The sequence below is a fragment of the Accipiter gentilis genome, chromosome 12 (assembly GCF_929443795.1).
Source record: "Accipiter gentilis chromosome 12, bAccGen1.1, whole genome shotgun sequence".
NCBI classification, from domain to species: domain Eukaryota; kingdom Metazoa; phylum Chordata; class Aves; order Accipitriformes; family Accipitridae; genus Astur; species Astur gentilis.
In genome coordinates this window covers 32,406,246-32,432,111 of record NC_064891.1, presented here as the reverse complement: position 1 = coordinate 32,432,111, position 25,866 = coordinate 32,406,246, and the positions used below count along the sequence as shown (strand labels likewise).

Genomic DNA, 25,866 nt, shown 5'->3' with positions numbered 1-25,866 from the left:
TACATGAGAAGAATAGTTTGCATTATAGCACATGGTTTTTGAAAGAAATTTCAACTGGTAGTGCATAGGCAGATCCTTCAGGATAAAGGTTCATAATGCAAGAATGAAATGTACTGTGTTTATATATGCTTCTGCATGTATATCTCATCTAAATTATTTCCTGAAGTTCAGAAGATGATGTTCAACTATCTTCACAGAGTTGATAGAAAAAAAAAAAGTTATGTCCCAGTTGAAAAAAAGACTTGAATCTGTAATCCCCTAGGGAAAAAGGAAAAATACCCAGGTCCTTCAGACAGTTAACTAGCCTGAGTAGTAACTACAGTCTACTGTTCCTATTTTGGACTACAGTGCATGTCTTTTATTTATTTCTCAACACACAGCTCTGTAAAAATGAATCATCAAGTCATGCATACCTTTCTCAGATGTGCTGCTCCTAAAGCTAACTGGACCTGTGCCATATGGCTGCATCGCTAATAGAGCAAGTCTGAAGTCTTTTTAGCACAGCTGTTTTGTTAAGGTGAGAAATTCAAAGAGACAAAATTCCAGGCTGGCAACTCCTTGGAGGGTTTAGTTAGTATAAGGTATCATCTTTTGTTTTGTCGTACAAGTTGATGGCTGTATTGTGAAAGATGACAGGCTCACAGTTAAAGGTTAAGGTCCCTGTCCTATTTCCATTGGAGAAAATTTACTGTGAATATTTCAAATTAAATAGGAGGGCTCCTATCTTCTAAGCTTAAAAAAAAAAAAAAGGGAAGAAGAGTTTACATTTTATAGAGATTAGAGAATTTTTTCAAGATAAAAACACTTAAGTGCAAACAGGTAAGAAATACTCATTTTTTTTGCCATTGCATACGTATATAATCAGATCACATTATCTCCTTTTGTCCCAGTTTGTTCTCTCAATCCATTTAGACAAAATAATGAACCCAACCAAAATTATGTTCCGTGTAGCACCGTGAACTTGAACATCCTGTAAGTTTCTTACTGATTAGTCATGACAAAATACCAGCTCCTCTGAAGTTAATAAGTTACAAAATCAACCCTTAAACAGAGAAATGTGTCTTTAACTAGAACGCATATACAGTTCTGTGCTGATCCTTACACAGAGGAGATACTGTTATGTTTAGTAACATCTAGGCACGCTATAAGTAGCCATATGACATTTTGCCATTGCAGCAGTCGCTTTGTAAAGAGAAGCCCAGAGAGCATATACTTACTCTGTCTCCTTTAGGACCTGCCGGGCCATGGGGACCAACGGGGCCATCTACACCCTATGAAAGGAAACAAAGAGGGTAAGAGAGAAGTCTTGTTCTTACAAGTCTTTAGTTTTAACAGATGTCTTCTAGCCAAGAACTAACATGGAATCAGTCTTCAATGGTTGAAAATTCAGACTTAATTGTGGTGGGACCTGGCCAAACAAATCCATTTGGCTTTCAAAACTCCACCTATAAGCTCTCCTGTTATGAGGTAGCCCATCTGTCTTCCAGTTGGATTTTACTTTATTCATGGAAGCCATCAGATGTACAAAGACTTTAAATGTGTTGAAAGAAATTTTGCCAGGAAAAATGGAAGGGTCAAAGTTGGGTTTTTTAAAAAACATTGATTATTATTTAAATTGAAATGTCCTTACAGGTGGACTTTCCTGTCGTAGTGATCAATGGCAATCTTACAGAAGCCTTCAAATACATAACTCCGCTCCTCTTTCATTTATAAATTTCTTTATCATTATCAGAAGCAAATGACCGAACATTTATGTTTAATATGAGAATGCCTGCGGCACACGTCTGCACCCATTTCGCTGATTCCATATTAGCATGAACAAGTATGTTTTCATGTGTAAACTAAATCCCTAACCTTACTCAGGAAAACAAGCACCCCAACCAAGGCCGTTGTCCAACCAAAAATCAACACCAAACTGCCTCTTTAAGACTCAGAGCTCCTTCTACAGAGAATGACGTTCTCCTTCCCACACACACTGCCCTAAGAGTCTGCTCGAAGGCCCCTCTTATACAGCATGGAAAATGCCTGCGGCGTTTGACCTTCCTTCCTCTGTGCGGTGTGCGAGCGTGGCCGGCGGAGCCGCTGGAAAGCACACGGACTCGGTAACGAAGAGCAACACAGAAAGACGAGGGACTCACCCGGGGTCCTGGCTTTCCGTCTAAGCCAGATGCTCCCTGTGTGGTTAGGTGGAAGCATGGATGATGGGTACAACACGAATGACAAGAACGTGAGATTAGTAAGTGGTGCTGATGAATAAACATAATTCAAACGTACAGTACAAGTTGTGACAGGGTTCTGGAATGGGTATCACATTACTACAGCATGTTAGTTAAAAATTCACATAAAACATCAAGAGCCTGATTCCATTCTCACATTAGTGTAACATCGCTGACCCGCCCCTGCCTTCACATCACAGTTATATTAGACCAGAATAAGGTCAAGCTACAGGAGTGCTACAAACACCAGATGTCAGGGTGTTTTTGAGCCTTAACACGCAAATATTTACTTTGTAATTTACTTGCATGCTTTCTCATTTGTAAATAACGACAATAGTGAATACTATACTACACAAAGAAAGAAAAAAATGTATGTTAACCGTGATAGGAAGTATTTAAGTGCAAGAATACTGCGTTATGCAGCCAACAAAATCTGGATCCTGACTACAATGGCTTCATTCATTTCCAAGAGCCCGGGAGACAATCACGTTTCCTGTTTTCCCAATATACTCCCAGTTCAGAGCTCAGTCGAGGGCTGGAAGTGGGTAGCACCCGGCACTTCGGGCTATTTGCTTCAGCATCCTTGGGGACGGGCTGACCTCTGGTGGATTTTATGCGAATAACAGAGCAGCGCCGAAGGATCTGCTCGGCTATCCCAACCAACACTGCTGGCAGTAACGCTGGGGCTAGGGGGACCAAAACGATTTGGGACATAGGGAATAATCTGGGCCAAAAAACCCCAATCCAAACCCACCCCCCCCCCCCCAAAACCCCTCATTAACGGCGAAAATGAGCCATTTTTAGAAAGTCAAATACTTAGACTTTGCTCCTTAAAATGACATTTAGAAAAAAGTAGTAAGCAGGAGCAAGACAAGATCTATATACAGTTGAAAAACTAATGGCATATTTTGCTCTAGGTTGGAACAAACATTTCTGGCAGATACAAAACTTTCTTCTTCCTTTTAGCCATTTTCAGGGGGTTGGCTCAGACCTCCAAAGCTCCCTCTCTACATAGCTGTAACTGTCAACTTGAAAATTATCTTCTTTTTTTTTTTTTTCAAAATAAATTAAAATTCTCAGTGAAGCTGACCTTGTCCAGAGGCCCTGCACATAATTCTTGAAAATATTAATCAGAGGGGCTTGGGTTCCTTTGGGTCAACTAAGCCTTTTTCCTCCCTTTTACTATTAACAATGTAATCACATGGAGTAACCCTCACATGAAGGAAAAAAAAAAAAAAAAGGGAAAACCAAACTCTTTTTGTGAGGAAAAAATAAAACTAACTTGTCAGAGTGCTTTCATGCACACAAAGTAAGCAGACAAAGTATTCGCTCTTTTGGCAACCTAAATTTTAAGAACCATATTGTTTCCACATGAAAATTTATTTTTAAGGTCCTTCATTTCTTTCTAAGACAAAATTTATGCCAAACACTCAGAATGGAAATCATCTAAAGAACAAGGTAAAAGAAACAACCCACCATCCTTAATGAATGAGAAAAAAAAATAAAATTCCCTAAACCAATTTTTAACTTTCCTCAGGTAGACCTCTGCATTTTAACTGCAGAAGTGCAAACAGGGGAAGAATAACTGAAGACACGGGGGGAAAAGGGAAGATTCCTTTTTTAACGCAAACACCATACAACACTTAAATAACAATATGACTAATGTAATGGGGGTGATGGCATCCTTGTGACACTGAACACTTTCAACTGACACATAACAAAAAAAACCTGACAGCACTGGTTGTTACAGGGTGTTACTTTGGACAATAGCACAGATTTGGGGTAAAAAAACCAAGACTGATGCTCTGCTCTAACCTGGTATATTCTATGTATGCTGTTGAGTAAACCAGAGTTGTTCATCAGGAGTAGAAAGAGAAGTTTGTGATTTGCACTGAGATTGAATAGTTGGGTTTTTTTACTTACTGGAAGACCAAGGGGCCCTCTGTCACCCTTTTGACCTGGTTCACCCTTCAATCCTTTAAGACCATTTAACCCTGGTTCACCCTAAACGTAAAAGTATAAATGCCAATTTTTTGGTGCTATAACGGGTGTTTAAGCTGGGATAGAAGAAGCCAGTCTCAGAAATGGCTGCAAATTCCAGTTTGAAACAAGGACACAAATTCAACCTTCTCAGCTTCCTGGCAATTTACATATGGATATAGTAGTGGGCAAAAGCACCCGGGAGGTGTCTGCTGGAGATTTAAAATCTGTGTGAAAAAAACTAAAGGAAACTTATGAGTAACAGGTTCTTTTGAATCTTTTCCTAATAATTATCACTATAGCTAGATGGTTTGAATTAAGCATGAGTTTGAGGGGTTTTTGGAATTTCCTCAAATCCCATAAACCATCCCACACAGATAATTCAAACTGAAGGAAAACTTTCAGAAAAATAAGCCTCGAAACTGCAGGTTTCTACAGTGGGATCTCCTGAAAAGTACGTTTTTCTAAGGAAGCAATATTTTTTCTTACAGCAAACTGGAATTTGCAGCAAAATCTTACATAAAGATATTTTAAACCTTTAAGCATACATAATTAAACAGTAAGAAATTAAAAGAAGCAGTATAGGTTACACAATGCCAAGCTGTTTGGGAGCTCCAAAGTTTCTGTGTTCATACAGAGAAGTTGAAACAATGTAAGAAATGGCACTTGTCTCGTTGTGATCATTAACTTATGCATAGGCTATTACATTAAACATCACTAAGCGTATAATGTTGGGCTTGGAGTTGCCAATAAATCCCTCTCATGTCATGAAAAACTACCTCAGCATGAGGGCTGCCCAGTCAAAAAGAGTACTGACCACACCTGCCTCTTTTGGGAAACAGAAATATGCGGGTATTTCATCCAGGCTGCTCCTCATGGCCTTGTTCCTAGGTTTCCCTTTGATGTATTATGTTACCTTATATCATATTCATTTAAAAAAAAATAAAAAAAATCTCAACAGAATCTAGTCTACTGCTTTAAGTAACTCCAGACATCATCTGCCTGCTTTGCACCCTGCCTAAGTAGCCATTTCTTCATTCTTCTTCTATTTGACTCAATGTGACTGTCAGAGCAGTAGCACTGAAAACGCTGAAGTTTTGGAAACAGGCCTGAGAAATCTCACAAAAGCCTGAGTCTCAGGCCAAAAGCCTGAGGTAAGGCAGGGCTGGTGCTGATGGAACAGACTTGACTTAAAAAAATGATTTATGACTCAGGCTTCTTGTGCCAAGGTAACACAAACGGTCTCGTAATGAGTCAAACCTGTGATTTTCTGTCTCATACCTTAAAAAAACCACAACAAAATCCAAAAACTAAATACCGCCCCCCCCCTACTTATTTTTTGAGAAAGGTGCATGTGATTAGGGAGCCATAGTGATTAAAATGATCATGCCTGACAACACTGCTGGCCCTAATGAATACTACGCTGTAATGTCACAATGAATTCTAGTTTACTGGTGATTACTGAATTAAAGCACAAATTAAAATATTCCAACTCTGCCAAAACTTCCTTCTGAGCTGCTTTCAGGGGCTTAGAGAGTCCCTACAGTGTATCTTCATGTACTATGCTGTGGAAAATGTTCAAATAGTATTGCAGACCTGCCTGATCAGGGATTCCAGGTTGGAAAACATGAAAATACACACATGAGTTTGTGATGGGGAACTTGCATAATGTCTGAAGGAACTGGTCGGCAAACTACATGGCACTTGAGAAGGTGAAAGGCCATTCATACTGGAAGAAGTAGGAGATGCAAGAGAGCATAAATGAAGAAGAATTTATTTGACTCCATTTCCTGAGCATATCACGCTTCTGTGTTCAAAAGCAATTCCAATTGCAAGTGCAATGGTGAGCAACTTGCCTATAAATACGAAACTAAATGATTTAGTGCCACACCACAAATATTAATACAAAAAAAACGGATTCAGCCAATGTTCAGGAGAAATACTACTCAGAAACAATCACAGAAAATTTAAAAAGCTTTTAAGCTATCTATTAATATTAAAATCTGCTTTAAGGTTTAAGAATATCAGAGACATTTATTAAATGAGACATAAGGCAAAACATAGCTGCATGCATTAAAGAACAAAGCATGACACCAAGACTTTGCAGACATCAAAAGCATGACTATTCAAGACAGCCATTAATTTACCTTTGGGCCAGGCAGTCCATGAGGTCCCTGAAAATAAAGATACCATTTTTCATTACGAAAATAGGCCACAAGTTTTTAAGAGTTTGTTGCTTTATAGGGGTGCAAGTTGCACCTGTATTTTTGTCCTCACAGATGAAATGCAGCTGCCAGTAAAGCAACTGTAAACACCCGATTCAGAGAAGGAACCAGACCACTAGCGTGTTAACACTAACATTTGCAGGTGCAATTTGTTTCTCTGCTTCCTATGAATTTTAAGACATGCCGAAAAGGTCCTAAATTAGGTCCCTCTCTAATGGTACCACATACTCTCAGAGCACTTCTGTGAAGCAGACATTAAAATTACAAGAGGGCTTAAGGCCTTTCTAGCCCCGCTCTTCCTCCCAAGCTTACCATAGGGCCTGGAGGACCATGTGGCCCTGGTGGTCCAGGTGGTCCTATCATCTACAGATAAAAAACAACGGCATTAAATCATGCAGAGTAAAGAGCTCCCTCACAAATACCAGAAGTCAGACTGCCCCTTCTTCTGTTGGTAAGCACTCACAAACGTAGCAATGCAACGGTGCACATTGAAAGGGGTTTAGGAATGGGAGTTATTTTGATTCAAAAGACAGGGTACCCGAAGTTTAGATTTGCCTGTGCCGTATGGCAGCGTGCCTGTCTCCTGACTCTTATTCCTAAGGCCTAAGATACACTTTAAGGCGCTATGGGGAAAAAAAAGATCTAAGACAAACAGTACTGAGCAGGGATGCTTGAACTTTTAATATTTTATGGTATGTGCGCCTTAGTTCTCTCTGTACTACATAATCTACAGAAACAGAAGATGATGTATGATTTTATTCCTCCCCAATACCGATGAATGGAAAAGATACTAAATTCAAGCTAGGGTTTGGCATATTTTCAAAATTGCCTTTTGTCTCTCCTTTTATTTCGTTTAACCCACTTGTACCAAGAATTTCGTAAAGTCATTAAAATAGGTAGTCAGGTTGCTCAGCATTTAGTGCATGCATATTCTGTGCTGGTTTTCTGTGTTCCTAACAAATCCATGAAAGAGAATTTCATGATGATATTTACAGTTTAATATCACCTCTTTTCCTGGGTTTAATCCCAGGAAACGGTTATTGTAACCTGCAAGGTGGCAACAGGGACGCTAAATCAGGTCTCCAGACTTGCGTGCAGTCCCTCCGCTACACTAGCTGGTGGTGATGGAAACGGTGGTAACAAAATGAGGTTTGAAATGTAAGACAGAGATTCCACCATCTGTGAAATCTCCTGAAAACTTGAAAGCCTTGTTTCAAGGAAAAACAATCAGAACAAGATGAATGAGTTAGTGAATTAGTTTGTAACAAATTAATCTTCATTTCAGAGAAAGAGACTCAGAGATACAGGGTGCCCAGCGTGTCCTGCGATGGCAGAGGGTAATGTCTTTTGACTCCTCAGAGCTATGGCTCCAAATACCCAGGGCATGTCGCCACTGACAAGGTAGTGGTGGTGAACTTCTGCTCTGAGGGTTCCTAACTTACTGTGCCCTGATAATGTTAATGACCCATATCATAAAGGTGTTGCGTGGGGAGGTGTTTTGGTTTGGCGTTTGGTTTGTTTTTTTTTTTAAATGCCTTTACAGTGCTTTGAAAAATCAGGAGAACGTCTGGTCTCGTAAAAGTAGTCTCTATCTTGGGTCACATGTCCCTATTCCTGACATCGCTGAAGTTGGTCTACTCTGGTTCTCACTGGACTTTCTGAGATCCCCAGAATACAAGGTGTTGAGAGAGATCTGGTTTTGTTGGTGTGTTTTTTTTAATCAGTTTTATCTCTCTATTTTATCTTGCAAAGCATTTATCTTTTGATTCATTACAGAGCCAGAAGGCTTTCACTGAAGTGAGCAGGACTGTTGTTCATAGTGAGAGAACAGAACAGAACAGGATTATATCTTTAGAATGTATTAAACAGTATTTAGTTCTATGACCAGCAGTCTGTTCATTCTCAAAAGGGCAAATTATTAAAAGAAGAAAAATGTTTTTAAAGTTCAAGTGTAGGAACCATCAAGGATGTCAGGAAAGATCAGTCATGAATATTAAGTATTGTTCAGAAGCAAAAGCTGGAGATCCATTACTGGACTACTGTGTTCACTGCAACACCACACTGAGACTTACTGAAGGACCTTGGGCACCAGGCAAACCAACATCTCCTTTTTCGCCTTTCATACCATTGGCTCCCTACAAAATCATTACAAAACAGCGTTTATGAACAGCTTTACTCTTATTAGCAATCAATCTAGAAATGATAATATTTATTTGCAAATAATTATAAATTTTTAAAAGAATAATACAGCACACATAATGGAATTCCTTTTTTGTTTTTTAATTTTGGTGTTACTTTATTAATAACTGTTAACAACTGTAAAGGTATGCTTTGATATTGTCAGCTATGAATTGTGGCATGATATTTACGACAAGTCCTTAAGCTGGCACTCCATTCATGATATATTGTACTATGGATACATTTTTTGGAATTGTTTCTATTTTTACTGAGAAATTTCATTTGTACATATATATGTATATAGGGATAGGAAGAATGCATCCCATAAATATTGATGCATTTTCTCTCCCTCCTCCAAGTCATCTGTAATTGCTGACAAGTGTTCAAAACATAGCTCCTTTCTCCCACAAGCTACACTTGCCCAAGTTGTGCTATACATTTCAAGAGAGGTACAAATCTGATCAGCGTGCTGACTAAACTCTCTCTTCCCAAAGCGATATCCTGTTGACTGTAAGAGCAATGAAAAGTTCTGACAATCTTACACCTCGTCCTAGATTAGGTGCAGAACAGTCTCAGAATTTTCCTCCCCAATGCTTTCTGTCCCATTTGCAATTTATCAGAACTGTTGGAATCTCCTGATAGTGGAAGAGAGAAAAAAATACAAGTATTGTAGCTAAAATTAATTTATTTTTCATACTCACTGGCAGGCCAGGCAGTCCAATTCCTCCCTTTTCTCCAGGCATTCCAGGATCACCTGTATCTCCTTTTGAGCCTTTAGGACCCTAAAATATGTACTTATTCAGCACATCATGTGTAAAAAAACCCAGACACACCAACAGAATTCTAGCTTTGATCCTAATAAACAGATTAAGTCATTCTATGGCTTGACCTTTGTTATTAATATGTAGAAATGCAGCCATTATTAGACCGCAGAGTATGCAGCTGCATAATAATGCTCTTTATTAATTACTATCATTATTATTTAGATTATGAAATCTAAGCTACAACGTGGGATCACAGAAGTAATCTCCTGAAATAACCTATGGTTGCTCTCATGATCTTCACTACATGATTTATGCATAATGTACCTGCTCCCCATCGACACCTGGAGTTCCTGGGGATCCTGGTTCACCCTGCAAAAGATAAGATGGAATTGGATTATCCCAATTGTCCCAGATGTTAGAGGAAAGAGCCAGAGAAATTGCCATAATTAACACCACCACCATATTCTGTCAAAAAGAACAGCATATATATATATATATAGTACCTATATGCAACATATTGAATAAATAGCCCTGATGATTAGGCCATTACACAAACTTTGAGTTGTATAAAGGCCAGACAAGTGCATAAAAAAAGAAAGGAAAAAGAAGAAACCTCAGAAGCCTGGTTAAAAGACCCCAATCTAACAGAAACCTTGTCAGTTACTGGAATAAATGCGGAATCATGGTTCCTTACGTATGTAGGTTAGACAGACACTTAATGTTTTCTTTCCCTGGCTAATATAAATCACCCAGTGAAGGAGTTCACGTTCACAACGTGGCCCTATGACCGGTTCCTGAACAGCATTCTCCAAGGGAGCAAGTTACATTGATGGGTAGAGACTCTGATACTGGCACCAAACTCCTGTAAGGTTGAATTCTGCTTTATGTCATTAATTTCGAATGAGAATGCTCACCCATATGAAGGAACACAACCTCTTCCACACTCCAACTCCTTTGTGTTTTCCAACATACTCCAGGCTGCAGAAATGCTGGGTAGATCCTAACGCAGAAAGCCATTTCTGCACACTTAACTGTGTATTCCATTCTGGTTTCTCACAATTTCTCGAAACTATTAACATGTATAATGTGAGGTATTTCCATATGATCCCTTGGATGAAGCCTAAAATTGAAGTCTCTAGTCTTGTTATTGAAGCAACAGGTATTTGCTCTTGGAAGAGCTTAGAGTCACTAATAGAAGATACGATATATCTAGTATTTAAGAAATAGGAGATTTATCTCAACTAATTTAAAAGCAATTTAAGGAGGGTCCACTAACTGCGACACTTCTTTTTTTTTTTTTTTTTTAAGTATAGGCAAATTTATTATTGAAATTTTATAGAACAGTGCAGCATATGGTATTCATTGCCTCTGTGTGGGCTGCTCACTAACAGTTCTGGTACTGCGCATAGCACCAGCCAGGTGGGATTAGCAGGCTTGGGTTTGCAGCCAGGCTCCTACCCACACGTGCGTGTTTTAATTTTTACTGACATTCAGAAAACACTGTGCTTATTTGGGTGGGCACCAGTGTAATATAAAAGCTGCATTCACATGCACTCGCACTGTGGCCAGTGGTGCCTAGCACACAGTTTTGCCTACCTCATTCCCACCCAGCCAGAAGTGATGCCTAGGAGCCACTGTCTGGTCGTGCTTCTACTTGGCAAAGTCCTGGGGAACAGCCTCAGTGCAGATCCATGGGGGAGATGCTTCTGCCCTGGTTCAGTACTAATTAGTTTTGCTGGTTCTCAGCTCAGCGGCCGTGTGTGCCAACGAAACAAAGCACCTGTTCTGGAATGCTACATTTCAAAAGGCTAGGACTAAGTTTGAAACATGCCAGATTTGGTAAAATTACAGTTAAATACGCTGTACAGGAGAGGTCCATGTACTTGTATGGACGCATCAGTAAAAAAACAGAGAACAGCTCCACCCCTAAAATACAATGGGTAAAATAAGGAAGATCACCTTTGGCCCTTGCAGCCCTTGGGGTCCTGGTGGTCCTGGTGGCCCCTAAACAGAAAAATACAAACCCCTCAGCTTTTAAATAAATTCTTGCAGGACTTGCCATGTAAACACAGGCTGAATGTTAATATAGCTACCGTAACAAAATGAGTTAGATTTTTAACACAAGGGGAACCAAGACCAGTTACGGACAAGTTGTTAACTTACGACAACTCTCAACGACCAGAAGGGTACCACAAAAAACAATGTTAAAATAACAGTACAGCTCATATTTTATAATGAAGTCCTGCTGCTCCCATTGATGAAATGGCAAAGCTCCTCTTAATGGCAGGGACACCAAAACTCACCTCCGCCACATTTGCCGGCCCTCACATCCTGATCCAAAACAACCCAAGGTCGGGAGAAATCTCCAACTGATTGCAAAGACGATTCTGCTAAAAGATGCTAAGTGCATTTGGGAATATGCTGTGCTTCGTGAAATTGCCGTGGAATAAGTTGGAACTATTTCTTTCATTTCTACCTCAGGCTGTGAACACAATGTCACGTATCAAATATTTGTCTCGATGGTGCACAGTGGGGAAGCTTTTAAATAAAACAACAACATTTACAAATCCCCTCCATTAATATAAAGGCAGCACTTGTACAGATGGGAAAACAGCACTAACAGCAATCTTGCAGAGAAGAACTTGCAACAAAAAGAAGAGTAAATTATTTGTTTATACCAAGTCTGCAGCTTTAAGGAAAGGCTGAACCTGCAATACTGTAAGCATCTCCGAGCTGGTGTCAGTGCTCTCAGAAATTGTCTCTGGCCTGATGTGGCTAAACCTCCCCCAGAAATTGGCTGGAGTAAGAGCACTGGAGCGTTCAGTCATCCACATAATTTTGGGGACAGGTGCTGGAAAATTTGTCTTTATTTCTGAGATCTGATACGGTGGGACAAGAAAATTCCTCATACTTTGGCTTTGTACTTAGCTTTACTTATTTATAGTTAACGGAGACAGGCCTTTTTTTCAGAAAATAATTAATTTGCATCCAGTCTGAAAACTCCCAAATGAAGTTTCTTCACAAGCCAATTTGAAAGAAGTGAATTTCTGCCCTGAAAATAAGGTTGATAATAGAAAATTGTTTGGTACTCAAATCCTGCTTCATGTTTTTGCTTGACTCCCATGTAGACACACACAGAGGGGTACATATACCAAAAATTCCAAAGCAGCTACCTGTGTACCTACAGAAATACGGAGTTCTGTATTTTCCTGGTGTCTTACTTAAGTGAACTGAAGTTTTGCCATTAATTCAGCAGGAGCAGAACCGCTTCCATTGTTGAATGGATTTCAACAATGGGTTCTCTGTTATGGGAACACCAAGCAAATAAATAAATACATCCGATGATGAACCAGGTCGACATCCAACGAAGGCATGTCCTGAACTAGCAGAACTATGAACATGCTTCAACACAAGGAAGTTCTACAACACACAGTAAGTCATGCAATAGGAATTACCGTGACAGTCAGGGTGGCAATCCTCTGTTGGCAAAATGTATTAAGAGACACCGTTACCAGAATTGAACAAAGATATAAATTATTCTGCTTCTACAATTATCATCTCTACAAAACCTATGCTGCATCTGGGAGACACCATGCCTCCAAAAAATAAGAGTAAAAACCAGGTTATTTTGAACTCCCATTGTTGTACTAGCTGCTTGGCTTCTATGAGAATCAGGATTTTACACAGGTGAAGACTGCAGGTTCTCGTACAATTTAAGAGATCAAATAAATGATGACTAAAAGTTCCTACAAAGGTTAAACTTTTGCAGCTACTGCCTTTTCCCTTAGGAAATTCTGCAAAATAGGTCTGAAGAGCAATTTTGATAGAGACATGAATTTTGTATCTGGTCCTCCAAGTGAAAGCCACTTACAGTCAGCAGGGGTCTTGCTCAAACTATGATGATAATTTTAAGATCGCAGTTTTCAGCACTGATGGACTAAGACATCTTATTCTCCGCTGACACATGAGATTGAGTAGGAGGCACAAAGCAAAGTAACTAAATTGTTCTGAAGCTTCTAGGCTGCTTGATGATTTATTACTAAATTCTAAAAAAAACCAGACAGGCAGCCCAGATCTTGCAAACTCTTGTCAACTTCTTAAATCAGCAGGCCAAATTCTGCACAAGTTCACAGCTCAGTGCTGAGCACTGAAAGTTCTCATTTACTTCTATGGGAGACCTGGAAATCTCAGAGCCCCTAAGAATTTGGCACCAGGAGACTTAGGAACGGGTGCTTGCCATCTGAAAGGACTGAGCTGGATTTGGCAAGGATATTTTTGACGGATCCTATATAATCTCACTTATACCATCCTTGCACAGCCATTCCCATTAATATCAATTATTTGTTGCCCTGGATCAGAAGGTGATGACATTTGAAAAGATTTACAATGGGATAAGGGCCTCCTAATATGTTTCAACCGCTGCAATAGGCTTTAGTCTCTTTTTAAGACTCCACGCGCTGCAGCTTTTCTGAGGAAGCTTGACAGTAACATTGATGCCAGAGTTAAGATACAAAGACAGAATGCAGGAGATGAGGAGCTAAAGCCCCCAGTCAATCTGTGTCTGGTAATATGCAACATTAATTTCAGGCTACTTTAGGCATCTAACTTGGAGAGTGATTTGAAAGACTGAAAGTTGTGTGTTTGAATTCCCTTAAAAGTAAACCAAATGAGACAGATATAATGCAGAGCCTCCCAACATACCTATGTGGACTTCCCCATAGACACCATTCACAATGAAAGAGTGGACTTAGCCTTAACGACATACAGGCTTTTAGATTTTAGTAAAGGCAGTGAGATTTTTTTATTTTTCAAAAGAGTCTTGAAAACCAAATGACTGGCCAGACATCTATCCACTCCCACAGAGTAAATGCAAGAAAAAGAGTTCAGCAGCTTCAGTGAGAAAATGATCAGATGCACAATGAGCCAAATTCACTCTTCGGTTGCACATAAGCAAGCCATTCACTTTGGTGGAGTTATACTGCACAGAATTTGCATCTGAGTATACTGCAATGTAAATCACCTTGACTGCAATGACATATGTCAACTCGGTACTTTGCTTTTATGCAAACACTCATTCATTCTTTTTGTAAACCCCACTTTAATCCTCTACACTTTTCTGCACACCAGTCAAAATAAGTTTTCTGGAAATGAGTAAGTGGAAAGACTGGTGCTTGGTCTATTTAACATACTCAAGTTGCTGATTGAATCCACAGCTTGCTAATGGAACCATGTTACAAGGTTTCCAAATCTCAAATATTCTGCTCTTTGTATTTTATAGGAAGAGGAGGAGGAAAAGGAAGAAAAAAAGAAATGTCAATATTATACTATGTGAACTGAAAAGCAGACGCTTCTGTTGAACCTATGTATGTGGTTTATGACATGAATTCAGCACTAAGCACCAGAGCCGGCAACGAATCAGCTTTATCCTCATTAGATGATGTCAATACTCTCCAGGGGAAATGAAATTAACTCACTCAGCTAAATTTTATCAAGGAAACTGTTTGTCTAACACCAAACAGAAAACCTGGTTTCCGAGTGTAGAAAGAGATTCCCGATTAATAAGCTCAGCAAATCTTTGCACACAAAATGTTTTCAAGGTCTACACAAAAGAGAAATACAATGCTGTCAAACTGCTTTTTCCCAGACCAGACTAAGCCAGTCCAGCCTTGTTAATGTTTGCATACCTGCAGAGCTTCATGGATGTTGCCATTATAATCAATTATCTCTGTTGCACCTTGGTCACCCTTCTGTCCAGGTGGTCCCTGTAATATATTTTCCATAAAAATTTTGAGACACCTGCCAAAGACTATTCGAGACACTTAACTACTGACACATGCTTTGACTTGATCGTGCAGTGTTGGAATCTTGTTGTACTTAAAATATATTACTACAAACCACAAAAGTTAGCATTAAACTAAAGACTGTTTTTAAAGGAAAACAATTTTTTAAAAGAGATAAATATAAACAAGCAAATCAGTCCACAGTGTCTTGTGCTGCAGTGGGAAAGTGAATATATGAAACCTCTGAGGTCAAATATTTAAGCAGTTCCTATACTCTAGTTCTGTATTGGCTGTGAACAATGTCAGAACATCTGGCATGTAACATCTAGCCCATGAACTGTGAACAGGAGACTACTTCAAATAGTAGCAAGGGCTGTTATTCATATTAAAGGCCAGTTAGCAACGTTCATTCACCAGAGTCAAGTGCCGAATTTCACCAGTTTAACTTGCTTTAAGTTGCTGCTACAATTTTAATTCGTAGCGTGGACTGAATCTAAGAGTACAAAACAAACAGCTGAAATAAGAAATAGACTTACCCGTGGACCTGCAGATCCCGTGTCACCTCTATCCCCGGTATCACCCTATGTAAAAATGATATTTGAAAACTGATATGCCATTTGACAATACATCGTGTAGTTCTTCCCTTTTAAATATGTTTACCTGAAATGAACCGGTTTAAAAGGCCTCTCATCACAAACAGAATGTGGATCTTAATTAACTAAAGGAAAAATTCCTTCAAAATCTGCGTAGTGGCAGGGTTGACAATGATGCATTCGGCTCTGTGCGAATTGTTACAGAATGCTGTATTGATTTGGAATAAGAAATCCCAAAGAACCAATAAAAGACAGATTACCAATTAACTAATTGGTATAACTTCCCTATTCTTAATGGTATTTTTATCAAAAGCTTCGAGAGAAACCTGGAGAAATGAAATCACTCAGTCTGAAAACACTCGACAACTTCTTTAAAGGTGTGTTTCAAAGTATAAATTTTTCTTTCTGCGGTCATAACTCCAATAACTTTCTGAACTTCCCTGCTCTGAGTCATTGCCTCCCCTACAAACACAACATTACTGTCAGCATTAGAGTTCCTTCACTCCCTTACTGCAACACGCTTAAGATCTTTACTATCTTGCACACAGCTTTTTCTGCCTGGCTATTAGTAATATGTTTTAAGCGATGGAGGGACTTTCAAACATGGATGCGTTCATAACCCAACATCCAGTGACTACAATTCATTTCATCCTACAGTCACTTTCATAGCAAGATCTTATATTTTTATATTACTCAAAATTAATTTGGGTAAGAACTGCAACTTTTGCTCCTGTTGAAATCTATAAAACTTTGGCACAAGTCAGGGAAGAATGATTAATTCACCAGTGGTAATAGAAAATACAGAAAACTTTCGTGGGGCTAACGAAGGAATACGGAGAGCAGGCTGGCGGCAGGACATAATCAAGGTTCTGCCATCTGCCTTTCCTTTCAGTGTTGCCTTGGCAGCAGGTGGTGAATGTGTCATTGGAATTGTTAAAAAATGAAGTTCTCAACCACTAGATTGACTTCTGTGGGCCATATTTTCAAGACAGGTATGCAGATAAAATGAAAATTGTGTATCCTTTTTTGATAAAAAGGAAATTAAAGGGGGTATCTTTTATCTTTTTGGTGCATTTGGGAGATGCCCAGGTACTGTAGGCAAATGAGAGGCTGATGTACTCTTCTACCCACTCTGATGCTTTAATCCCCTCATGAGCTCCCTCACTTTCCAACGTTTCTTTCTGATGAGAATGAATGAGGTTAAGTGGCACTTATTTAATCATATCCTTAAGCACTGTGAGTGGGCCGCTCTTCGAGGACCTTGCAAGTACTGCAAACAGTACCAGCCTGTGTTGTCTTGCATCTTTATTCTGACAGTAGACTCAATAACCGCCTGAACAAATCTATTTTCATTTTGCTTTGACTCCATAATATAACACAAAGGAGTCCAGTGAGCACAGTAGTTGCACAGTGGATGAAATAATAGAAAAGCATATATTTTATCTCTCTCTACATATATGTGAACCAACCCTATCTATATAAAGATGGATGTATAGGTAGATGTAATCAAAGTCGTTTTTTAAAGTAGGTAATACAGTAATGTAACCTACAAGTCTTGCCTTTGTAGGACTTCTGGCCGTCATATGTCAGCCTGCAGTATGTGGAATACCGCTGATTCCTAACTCACCAAAATGTAGATCCACAAAATTCTTGTGAAAACAAATAAATCTCCACAGGCATAGTCAGGTGTTGGTTCCTGGCACGTGGGAGGACTAACCCACATCAGTTACACAGAGAAAAACCAAGTTGCACAGTGAAAACCAGAGCAGAGTGGAATAGATGTTATAACAGGAAAAGAACTAGAATCACAGTGTTTAAAACACATAAGATTTGACTCTAACAGCTAAAGCTGAAAGTCAGAAGGTTTCACTTATAAAGAACACCGCAGACTGTTACAGGTTCTTTTAAAGAGATAAGTGAAGTTTCTGTGAAATGTTACAAATAATTTATCCTAAAAATCATTGTATTAATTACTCCACTAAAGACGGTTTCTTTACTACTAACCTTTGACCCTTTTGGGCCTCTAGATCCAGGTTCACCTGTTTTCCCCTGTTTGAAGGAAGATAGACAGGAGAAAAATGATAGAGAAATGGGAGTGCAGAGAAAAAGAAATTAGTAATCACTAACTACAGTATGGTACAGCAGAAATACTTCATTTTATATGACCCGGATAATGAATCTGTAAAGGCACTGAATTTAATAGCACCTGGAGTAAATATATTCTTTAACACCAGCATGCAAAGGCCACAGATTCCGCCGTTCCAAAGGAAAAGTAGTATTGGCATTAGTAAAGAGTAGACATCATTAACATTGGTTTGCAGGAATGACCTATGTCATTCTATAGCTCCTGAAAAATGACAGCTGAGAGATAGAGAAGATAGTTAAACATCCTAAAATAAGGAGATTATAACAAAGTGTTACCACAGTTTCTTTTCCCAACAGTTCAGGTGAATACAAGCCAACTGGCCAAGGAGCACAGAATCTGCCTTATTATTTTCAAGATATATTAGGAAAGGAAAACTTGATGGTTTTGATGCAGTGGAAAATACTAAGACAATGCTAAAATGTAGTTAGAAAGATCTCTTTCTAACAGAGTTAAAAAACAGCATGCAAAATGGATTTTTCTCTGCATTCAACAGCTACACTGGTCAAAGAGTTCAAACATCGATGCTGAAAGTTAGGGACCTGGAGGTCAGGACTTTAGCTGGAATGAATTAGGCCAACTCCATGACAGCGTATGTAGGTAGAGTCTTTACTTTGTAGACCAAATAAGAGTCCATTCAGACTGCAGATCCACAGCTGTGAACACAAAACTACCCTTGTCTTCTGGTCTGAGCTGAAGTATTTGACAGCATTTTCATTTAAAAGCCCACTCACCGAGTTTTTGTTCTATCTTTTTCAGCAGGAAAAGATGTGTTCATAGGTGTAAAACTAACAAAACATTTCCAATGTAAAATCAGACTGACCTTTGGTCCAGGGACTCCAGGTTCACCTCGCTCACCCTTCCCAACAGGGCCTGCCTCTCCTCTGTCACCCTGTTGCAACAGATACACATATATCACAACATACTGGGCAGTCTTCAGCACACCACCAACTCAGCAGAACCAAAGAAACCAAACCATCAGAAGAAAACTTTTCCAAGTTCATCTGTGACATGTAATGGGTTGGGGATCTCTCCCCCGAGTAAATACAGTCTTGAAGGCAAAAGAAGGCAGCTTCAAAATGGAAATGGGATTTGTAAAGTATTTTTTTCCCTATTCTGAAAGGACTGGAATAAAGATTCCCAAACTGTGAGACTGTTTGTAGGATTCATAATATTCTAACTGCCATACAGTGGCTAAAAAAAACCCCATAGGAAGAAAGAAAAAAAATACAGGTTTAGTGGATCTGCATTTTCAGTCCGGTGTGTAGTATCAAAGTTCTAATACCTGCAACACACTTTTAATCTTTTTTTCTAAAGAAACATTTAGGAAAAGACAGATTCTTCAGTCATGCATATTCTACCTCTTGAACAAGTAAGTTTTGGGATGCTAACATGAACGAAGGCAATGGATGAACTTAAGGTATGAATGGATATAACATCTGCCTTCACATTGTTTGAGGGCATCAGTACAAAGACACGTATATCATAGCACTGGTCCATGAACTATGACTTTTCACATTTTTCTCCATTAGTACAGTTCCGAGGAAGTTGAATTTGACATTGGCTCTAAGGGCTTCTCACCAGAGTGTTGGACAATTATGTTTACCTTTGTTCCTGGCAGCCCTGGCAACCCCGGTTCTCCTTGCGGACCGATGAAACCTGGTTCACCCTTTAAAAATACAGTATGAGAGGAAAGTTAGATTATTTCTTTAGCAGTATGTAATTACAGTAACACAAGTTTCTTTTGGATAGTATTTTCCCTGTATTGCTTACAGCTTTCCAGCTGTGATGTAACAGTTATATAGACATACTTTTCATCATGGGTAGCTTTTATCAGCATAAATTCTTGTAGCAAGCCATCACACAGCACATGAAATGCAAATGAAGCAGAAGGTGTCAAACATAGTTTTTATGAGGTTAAGGACTGTTAATATGCAACCTGGTCTATAACGTAAGATACCAAACTAATATAAAAGCAGTCTGAAGGCAGGAGGGGAGTTCTGAGTGACTCCTAAATTTAAAAAGGGACAGTTCATTTCAGTCATGTGTTACCAGGTAGTTTTCTATTGCAGCACGTGAATAGACGGCAGACAGAGTAAGGGTACGACAAAGCAATGACAAATGGAGAGGCCAGGTGGTACTGTTTCAGTGGGTTTTCAAGGGAGGTACTTAGCTGCATCATCCCCCCAAAGGAGATCAAAAGCAATCTCCTTTCAAGTCAGAGACTCCCAGCCCCACGGTACTCTCCCTCCTCATACTGACAGGAAAATACTTCAGTTCTCTGCACCCGGACAACTTCTCTGGCTGTGAACAGCTGGGAAAGAGCCACAGCTCTTCTCATTCCCCCTCTGTTCTGCCCCCTTCCTACCCATTCATTTGTACAAACATAACAGACATATAGCAGGAATCAAGCTGAGCTGCAGCAGAAGCAGGATTAAGCAGAGGAGTAAGGACATATTTTATTACCTATCGCCATGCCTGAAGGCAGATAATGGAAGATTAATAAGCCACATGTCTTCCTTCACAAACTCCCCTGAACAAGGTTTCCTGCTATTTAATCTTGCATTTTTTTCACAAAAATTTGAATCAAGAAGATATACCCGTAAGCTATTGTAAATTTTAAAATCAGTAGTGTCGCCCAATTAATAAAGATATATTTATTAGCCTTTTAACAATATCCCTGAACTTAATGACCAAAAATTACCCATCAAAAGCCTCTTTAAATAGCTAAAAGGCAGATGTGTCATAATCCTGTATTGATATAATTACTGACAACGTCTAGAGACAGTGAATATAAGCAGTTGGATAATGTTTCTCTTCACCTCTTGGCCTCCATAGTAATACAGGTATGCTGCACGGGGCGAGCAAATAAGGAAGTATTCTTGCACATTCGTCTGCACTCTCATCAGCAATCCATCATTAACAGTTCAAAGCAAAGCAGGTCTCTGGCAAACCTATAACCAGAGATACCTTTCCTGTGGCTGTATGGAGGGCCATAGCGAGCTCTCGGTGACCTTAATTTAGATTATCAAAAAATACAATTAAATAATGAGTTTTCTCACAGGAAGTTCCAGCTGGTCATGGTTCAAAATGTGATAACAAAGGAATAAACTGAGACAAACATGTCACAGAGAAACATCGGGTTTTTGCTGTCATAGGAAAATAACCTCACAGTTTATATAAGTCTTCGTATTAGCGCATACCAGCAAGAGTAACATAAGGTTGTCACTGCAGATGGAAGCACTTTAATGTCAGTAAATTAAGAACAATGCACCTTCAATCATTTATTTTAGAACGAGAAGGGACTCGATAGCCCCAGATTGTTTTAATACTGGCTTTACCAGGGCTAATTTCTTGGCCAGCTAATTATGACTTCAGGTAGAAGAAGACTACATGATTCGATCTTTTCTGTGGTAAGGCTTAGAAGTGTCATTCAGAGGTTGATGCACAGCTTTTGAGTCAAATTCTCACACTTTGCTCAGGATTATACCAGTTGCATACCACAAGAAAACTTCTGGCCAAAGTCCAAAAAGAAGTCCCACCTTCCCCCCAAATTTCTGAACAGATAGGAAAAAGGTGCTTTGCCATAGCTAGTGGAATTGATAAAGGAGGAAGCTGGTGACTTAATTAGCACAAGTAGAAAACAGATCTTAAATGACACAGAGCTTTAAAACATTTTCAAATGTGGAGTGGAAGAAGTTGTGTGTCAGTAGAGACTAGGAACTGACTGGCTCAGTAGCAGCTCTGCTGAGAAAGACGTGGCGGTTATGGTGGATGCCAAGCTGAACATGATCCTACAGTGTATTTCTTACCACACATGAAAAAAAATGCAGTAGTTAAGACCTGGCTACATTAAGAAAAACATGTAACTCTCCCTCTATCTAGTGCTAGTGATGCTAAGTAGATTAAAAGACAGATCTGATTTGCCATCTGAACTAAGCTTCTAAGTCAAAAGACAACATGTTTGGATGATTTGAAACTAAGTCGTGTCCTCTGGAATATTTCAAGTTTCCTGAGTGTAACCACAGCATAAGGCATTAACTAAAATGCTCATCGGGTATACTTCTGCACCATTCAAAGCTAGTGGAGGTAACAACCGTCTCAGGTTTGTCTCTGGCATTTCTGTCTCAGTTACTCAGAAGAGAAACTGTTACATGAGAAGCAATGCCCATTCCTTGTATCTACTGTATCCTGCAATTATATTCTGCAAAAATTGCTGGCTTCCAACTTTATGTTATCCTATATGCCACTCAGATAGCAAAAAAAGAAATGAGAATCTATCAAAATTAGCATTGCCAATGATGTGTGAAATGTAAAGAAAAGTTTCCTCTCAGTAAGACGTGCTGATGTCTGTTATGCAAAGGCAAGGAAGAGACCATTCCGATTAGTCCATCACACAAACCCAATGCCAGAGCCATAGAGGAATGTGGTTAGGACATTAAGGACCAAGGGGTTTAGTTTTTGTTTTAAATACACGACACTTGTGATTTAGCTGGCACATCACTGCAGGAAAGCAAGAGTGAAGGCTTGCTGGCAACTGCACTTTGATTTGACAACACTGTAGCTCTGAGATTCACTGAAGCATCTCCTGATCTTAAGTCTCCTGCTTAAATGAACTCAGAATTTGTTCCAAACTACCGTGAAATGCTGAGAGGAATGCAAGGAACTGGAGTAACCAAGATTTATAATACTTTTCTAAACATCTCACTACAACTTCTTACAATAAACCCGAAGCTTTATCTAATAAGAATCTACCACTAGCTTCTTTGCCTGTGAAAGCAGGGGCAGGAACACAAAATCTGGAAAGAGGACTTAAACAGGTAGGTTTTGAAAGAAGAGCAAGGAATTCCCCCATTTGAAATACTGTTTGGCAGCTGTATAGAAAGCCATCAGCAAGTGAGGACTCTCTGTGCATTTTAGTTGACACATTGCACAGGAAGCGAAAGGGATGAATTTCAGCATTTGAATTTCATCTGCTGCTAGGGCTTGGAGCAATTTGTATCAGTCATACAACACAGGCAGCTTGGTATTAAAAAAAAAAAATGAACAAGCTTGTGCACTGCTTCCAGTTTACAGGAGTGATTTGTTATCTTTTAAAGAATAGTTTAAAATGGCTTGATATGTTAATATTTTAAAAGACTCAGAGACTCCCTCTATGCGTGCCCATTTTCACCCTCAAGTGTTTGTCAACTGTAGAAATACTAATTGGTCAGACAGCAAATTATATACTACTATTCACAAACCTTGTTAATGTTCGCTTTCACCTCTTATCATAAAATGTCTGAAACAGAAAAGGGCCCTGTAATGGCATGCTGTACACCTAGCGTAATGTGAGCTCCATCAGAATTTAACAGTAAAAAAGCCACCTTGTAATTTACTTCAGAAGATAGTCAAATTTTTATGAGGATTATTATCTAGACATATTCCTAACTGGTTTTCATGATGATCAAAGCTTCTATGGGCTGAGGCAGAGGCTAGCTTTGATACTAGAGATTAACCCTAAGACACACTGTTTGCTGTCGCTGTCTTCTTTTAACTTTTATAGAACCTGTAATTGGCTAAAACATGGACTTTCGCTTAAAAAGCTGCAACAGCTGAAATCCCATTTGCAATGCTAGTTGCGGTTTTAAACACCACTAATTTGGCAACGGTTTAACAACAATGTAGTCCTAATACCATATTCAGTTAGAATTAGCCTTCATTGCACAGCTGAGACACACAACAACATAATTATTTGAAACTTTGTTCTCACAGACGGGCCCAGTCCATTCCAGTGCCTGAAATACACAGCTCTACGCTGATACGAGCAGCCAGTAGAGAACAGCAGTTGTTGGATACACTGTTTTCCCACAGAAGGCTCTTGCTTCTATAATTATCCTTTTAATGAATATAACACACATTTTCCCATCCAGATCAATGTTTGCCCCAAAAGAAAACCTGTGCTGCAGAAAAGAGCCCAAACCATCAACTTTCTGTAACAATGAAATAAATTCACTTCCATTTCTGAAATTGCTGTCCTACATTTGAAGTCACTGATAAAATATTTTATTGTTGCTAAAGCCATAAAACACACGAGCGAGTTATTCCCTTTACGGATATAAACCGTGCAAGAGCTCTTAAATTTATTTTTTTTTTAAAGTCTCCTGGCCACCTTACTATGTTCCTTCTACATCAAATTACTGCATTATTTTCTCTATGCCATAGAAATGAGACTAAACCAACCTTTAGACCGTGAATTCGCAAGGAACAATGTCATTTCAGTCCTTATACTTATCTAGCGCTATGCGCCAGAACTAGCCAGAGAAGGTTAAATGTCAAACTCTCACCTTTATTGCATAGTTCATTGGTCCTGAAATATTTGATTCAGTGTCTGCCCCAGTGCTGGGACCACGGCAGTTCTGTGCCTCCACGCACCTTTCCCTGGCGTTGACTTGCAAGCGCGAACGTGCCACGGCCGGGACTCCTGCGTGCACACCTCTGGGTTGGCAAACCACACCAAAGCATCCAGAAATTCTGTGGAGCATTCTGGTAATGTGGGTTCACCCCGCAGTTTCTGTACATGGAAAAACCTCGCTGTCTGGGATAGAGGAGAACCCCGACATGCTCCAACACACAATTCAGGGGCAGACCTGGAGCTTCTCAACTCCTGCCTGTAGGTCTAGCGGTTCTCCAAAAATCCTGCGTCTGGCATGGGGCAGCCTGCAAACTCCTCAACAGTCACAGACCTTGGGAGAGCCCAAAGTGTCCTTTCTGACAAGCACTGACGTGGAAGGGTCCTCATTTTAATCACATCAAGAGACCAAGGTATGCTTGTCTTAAATGTCACCCTGACTCACTCGTAGGCATATTTAAAACAAAACCATTATGATGTCCTTTCCTTGCCTAACTCTGCTGAAAGAATCCTGCAAGGGTGGACATATATAGAAGAAGAGCTTGCAAAAAAAACCAACCCAAAACCCAGATGCAAGGCAGTTGGGAGAACAGCTATGAATTTATAATAAACTACATTTGGTTCACTGCTGCCCCTGTTGATTTCCAGAAGTTGCCATGTGCTGTCCTCAGACTTTGTTTTCTGAGTTTGCCATCTAACCAGAATACTGCAACCTTTCCACTCTGGAGAGGAGTGAGGGCCAAATTCTCAGGAGCCTGGAACATAGCAGTCCATGGCAATCGGTGAAGCCGTGCTTGCTCGTGCCCTGCCTGCGGCACTCAGTTCCAGTGAAGCAATTTCTCAGAAACTCAGCTGGCCTCAGACTATACAAGTCAGAGAGACTGGCACCTTATACTTTCTCGCTATGAAGAGCATTAAAGGGACTTTATATATAGCCTGATGTCCATGGGAATTTTGCTCTCGGGAGGACTACGGTTTTCAGCTCGTACGAAGGAAATGAGCAAGGTAAAAGGAAATCTGATAAAAAAACCTAACCCCGTTTTATAAGGTCTTAAGGCTTTTCATACCAGTTCAGAACTGGCTCCAGAAATGGCCGGTTAAAACAGGTTGTCTGGCTCACTCATCGCATTTGAAACAATATCTTTACTCCCTAATCAGTCTCTAAACTTAGAAAAACAATTCTGGTTTAGAATTTCCAAATGCACGTTTAGCCTTTATGATTCATTTAGAGTTAGAGAAATAAAACCTTACAACCTGGTTAAAACCCTGAAGCTTCACAATGAGCCCTACTTTGTACAACATTTATTGCTTTTTAGTGAGCCTAATTTTCTCATTGCCTTTAAGTTCTGCCTGCTTAGAAGGTATGCTGCTTTGGAAGAGTTCTAACAGAACCAGTAATAATTCTGATTAATTCTGCATGCATTAGTCATATCAAGGACTTCTTACTTACAGGCTAATTATAATTCAAATCAGCATGGTACCTCGTTTTGAGGACTAGAATAAAAACACTTGTTGTAATGAGTGCCTCATTTTTAATTGTTTGCGATGACTGAACTGCTAAATTATGAAGAGTCTGGCCCCAAATTCTTTCCTTTA

General features: G+C 39.5%; 1 protein-coding gene across 1 annotated transcript in view; it reads right to left on the bottom strand.

Annotated features, from left to right (window-relative positions):
• Positions 1-25,866, bottom strand: part of COL25A1 (collagen type XXV alpha 1 chain) — a 317,940-nt gene that overhangs the window by 15,479 nt on the left and 276,595 nt on the right. The window contains exons 21-35 of the mRNA XM_049815415.1: positions 19,486-19,548; positions 18,703-18,771; positions 17,741-17,785; positions 15,680-15,724; positions 15,048-15,125; positions 12,819-12,842; positions 11,323-11,367; positions 9,688-9,732; positions 9,301-9,381; positions 8,494-8,556; positions 6,734-6,784; positions 6,344-6,370; positions 4,140-4,220; positions 2,139-2,174; positions 1,218-1,271 (exon numbers count right to left, since the gene is read on the bottom strand). Coding sequence (XP_049671372.1) covers positions 1,218-1,271; positions 2,139-2,174; positions 4,140-4,220; positions 6,344-6,370; positions 6,734-6,784; positions 8,494-8,556; positions 9,301-9,381; positions 9,688-9,732; positions 11,323-11,367; positions 12,819-12,842; positions 15,048-15,125; positions 15,680-15,724; positions 17,741-17,785; positions 18,703-18,771; positions 19,486-19,548 — 807 coding nt within the window. The remainder of the gene's footprint in view (positions 1-1,217; positions 1,272-2,138; positions 2,175-4,139; positions 4,221-6,343; positions 6,371-6,733; positions 6,785-8,493; positions 8,557-9,300; positions 9,382-9,687; positions 9,733-11,322; positions 11,368-12,818; positions 12,843-15,047; positions 15,126-15,679; positions 15,725-17,740; positions 17,786-18,702; positions 18,772-19,485; positions 19,549-25,866) is intronic.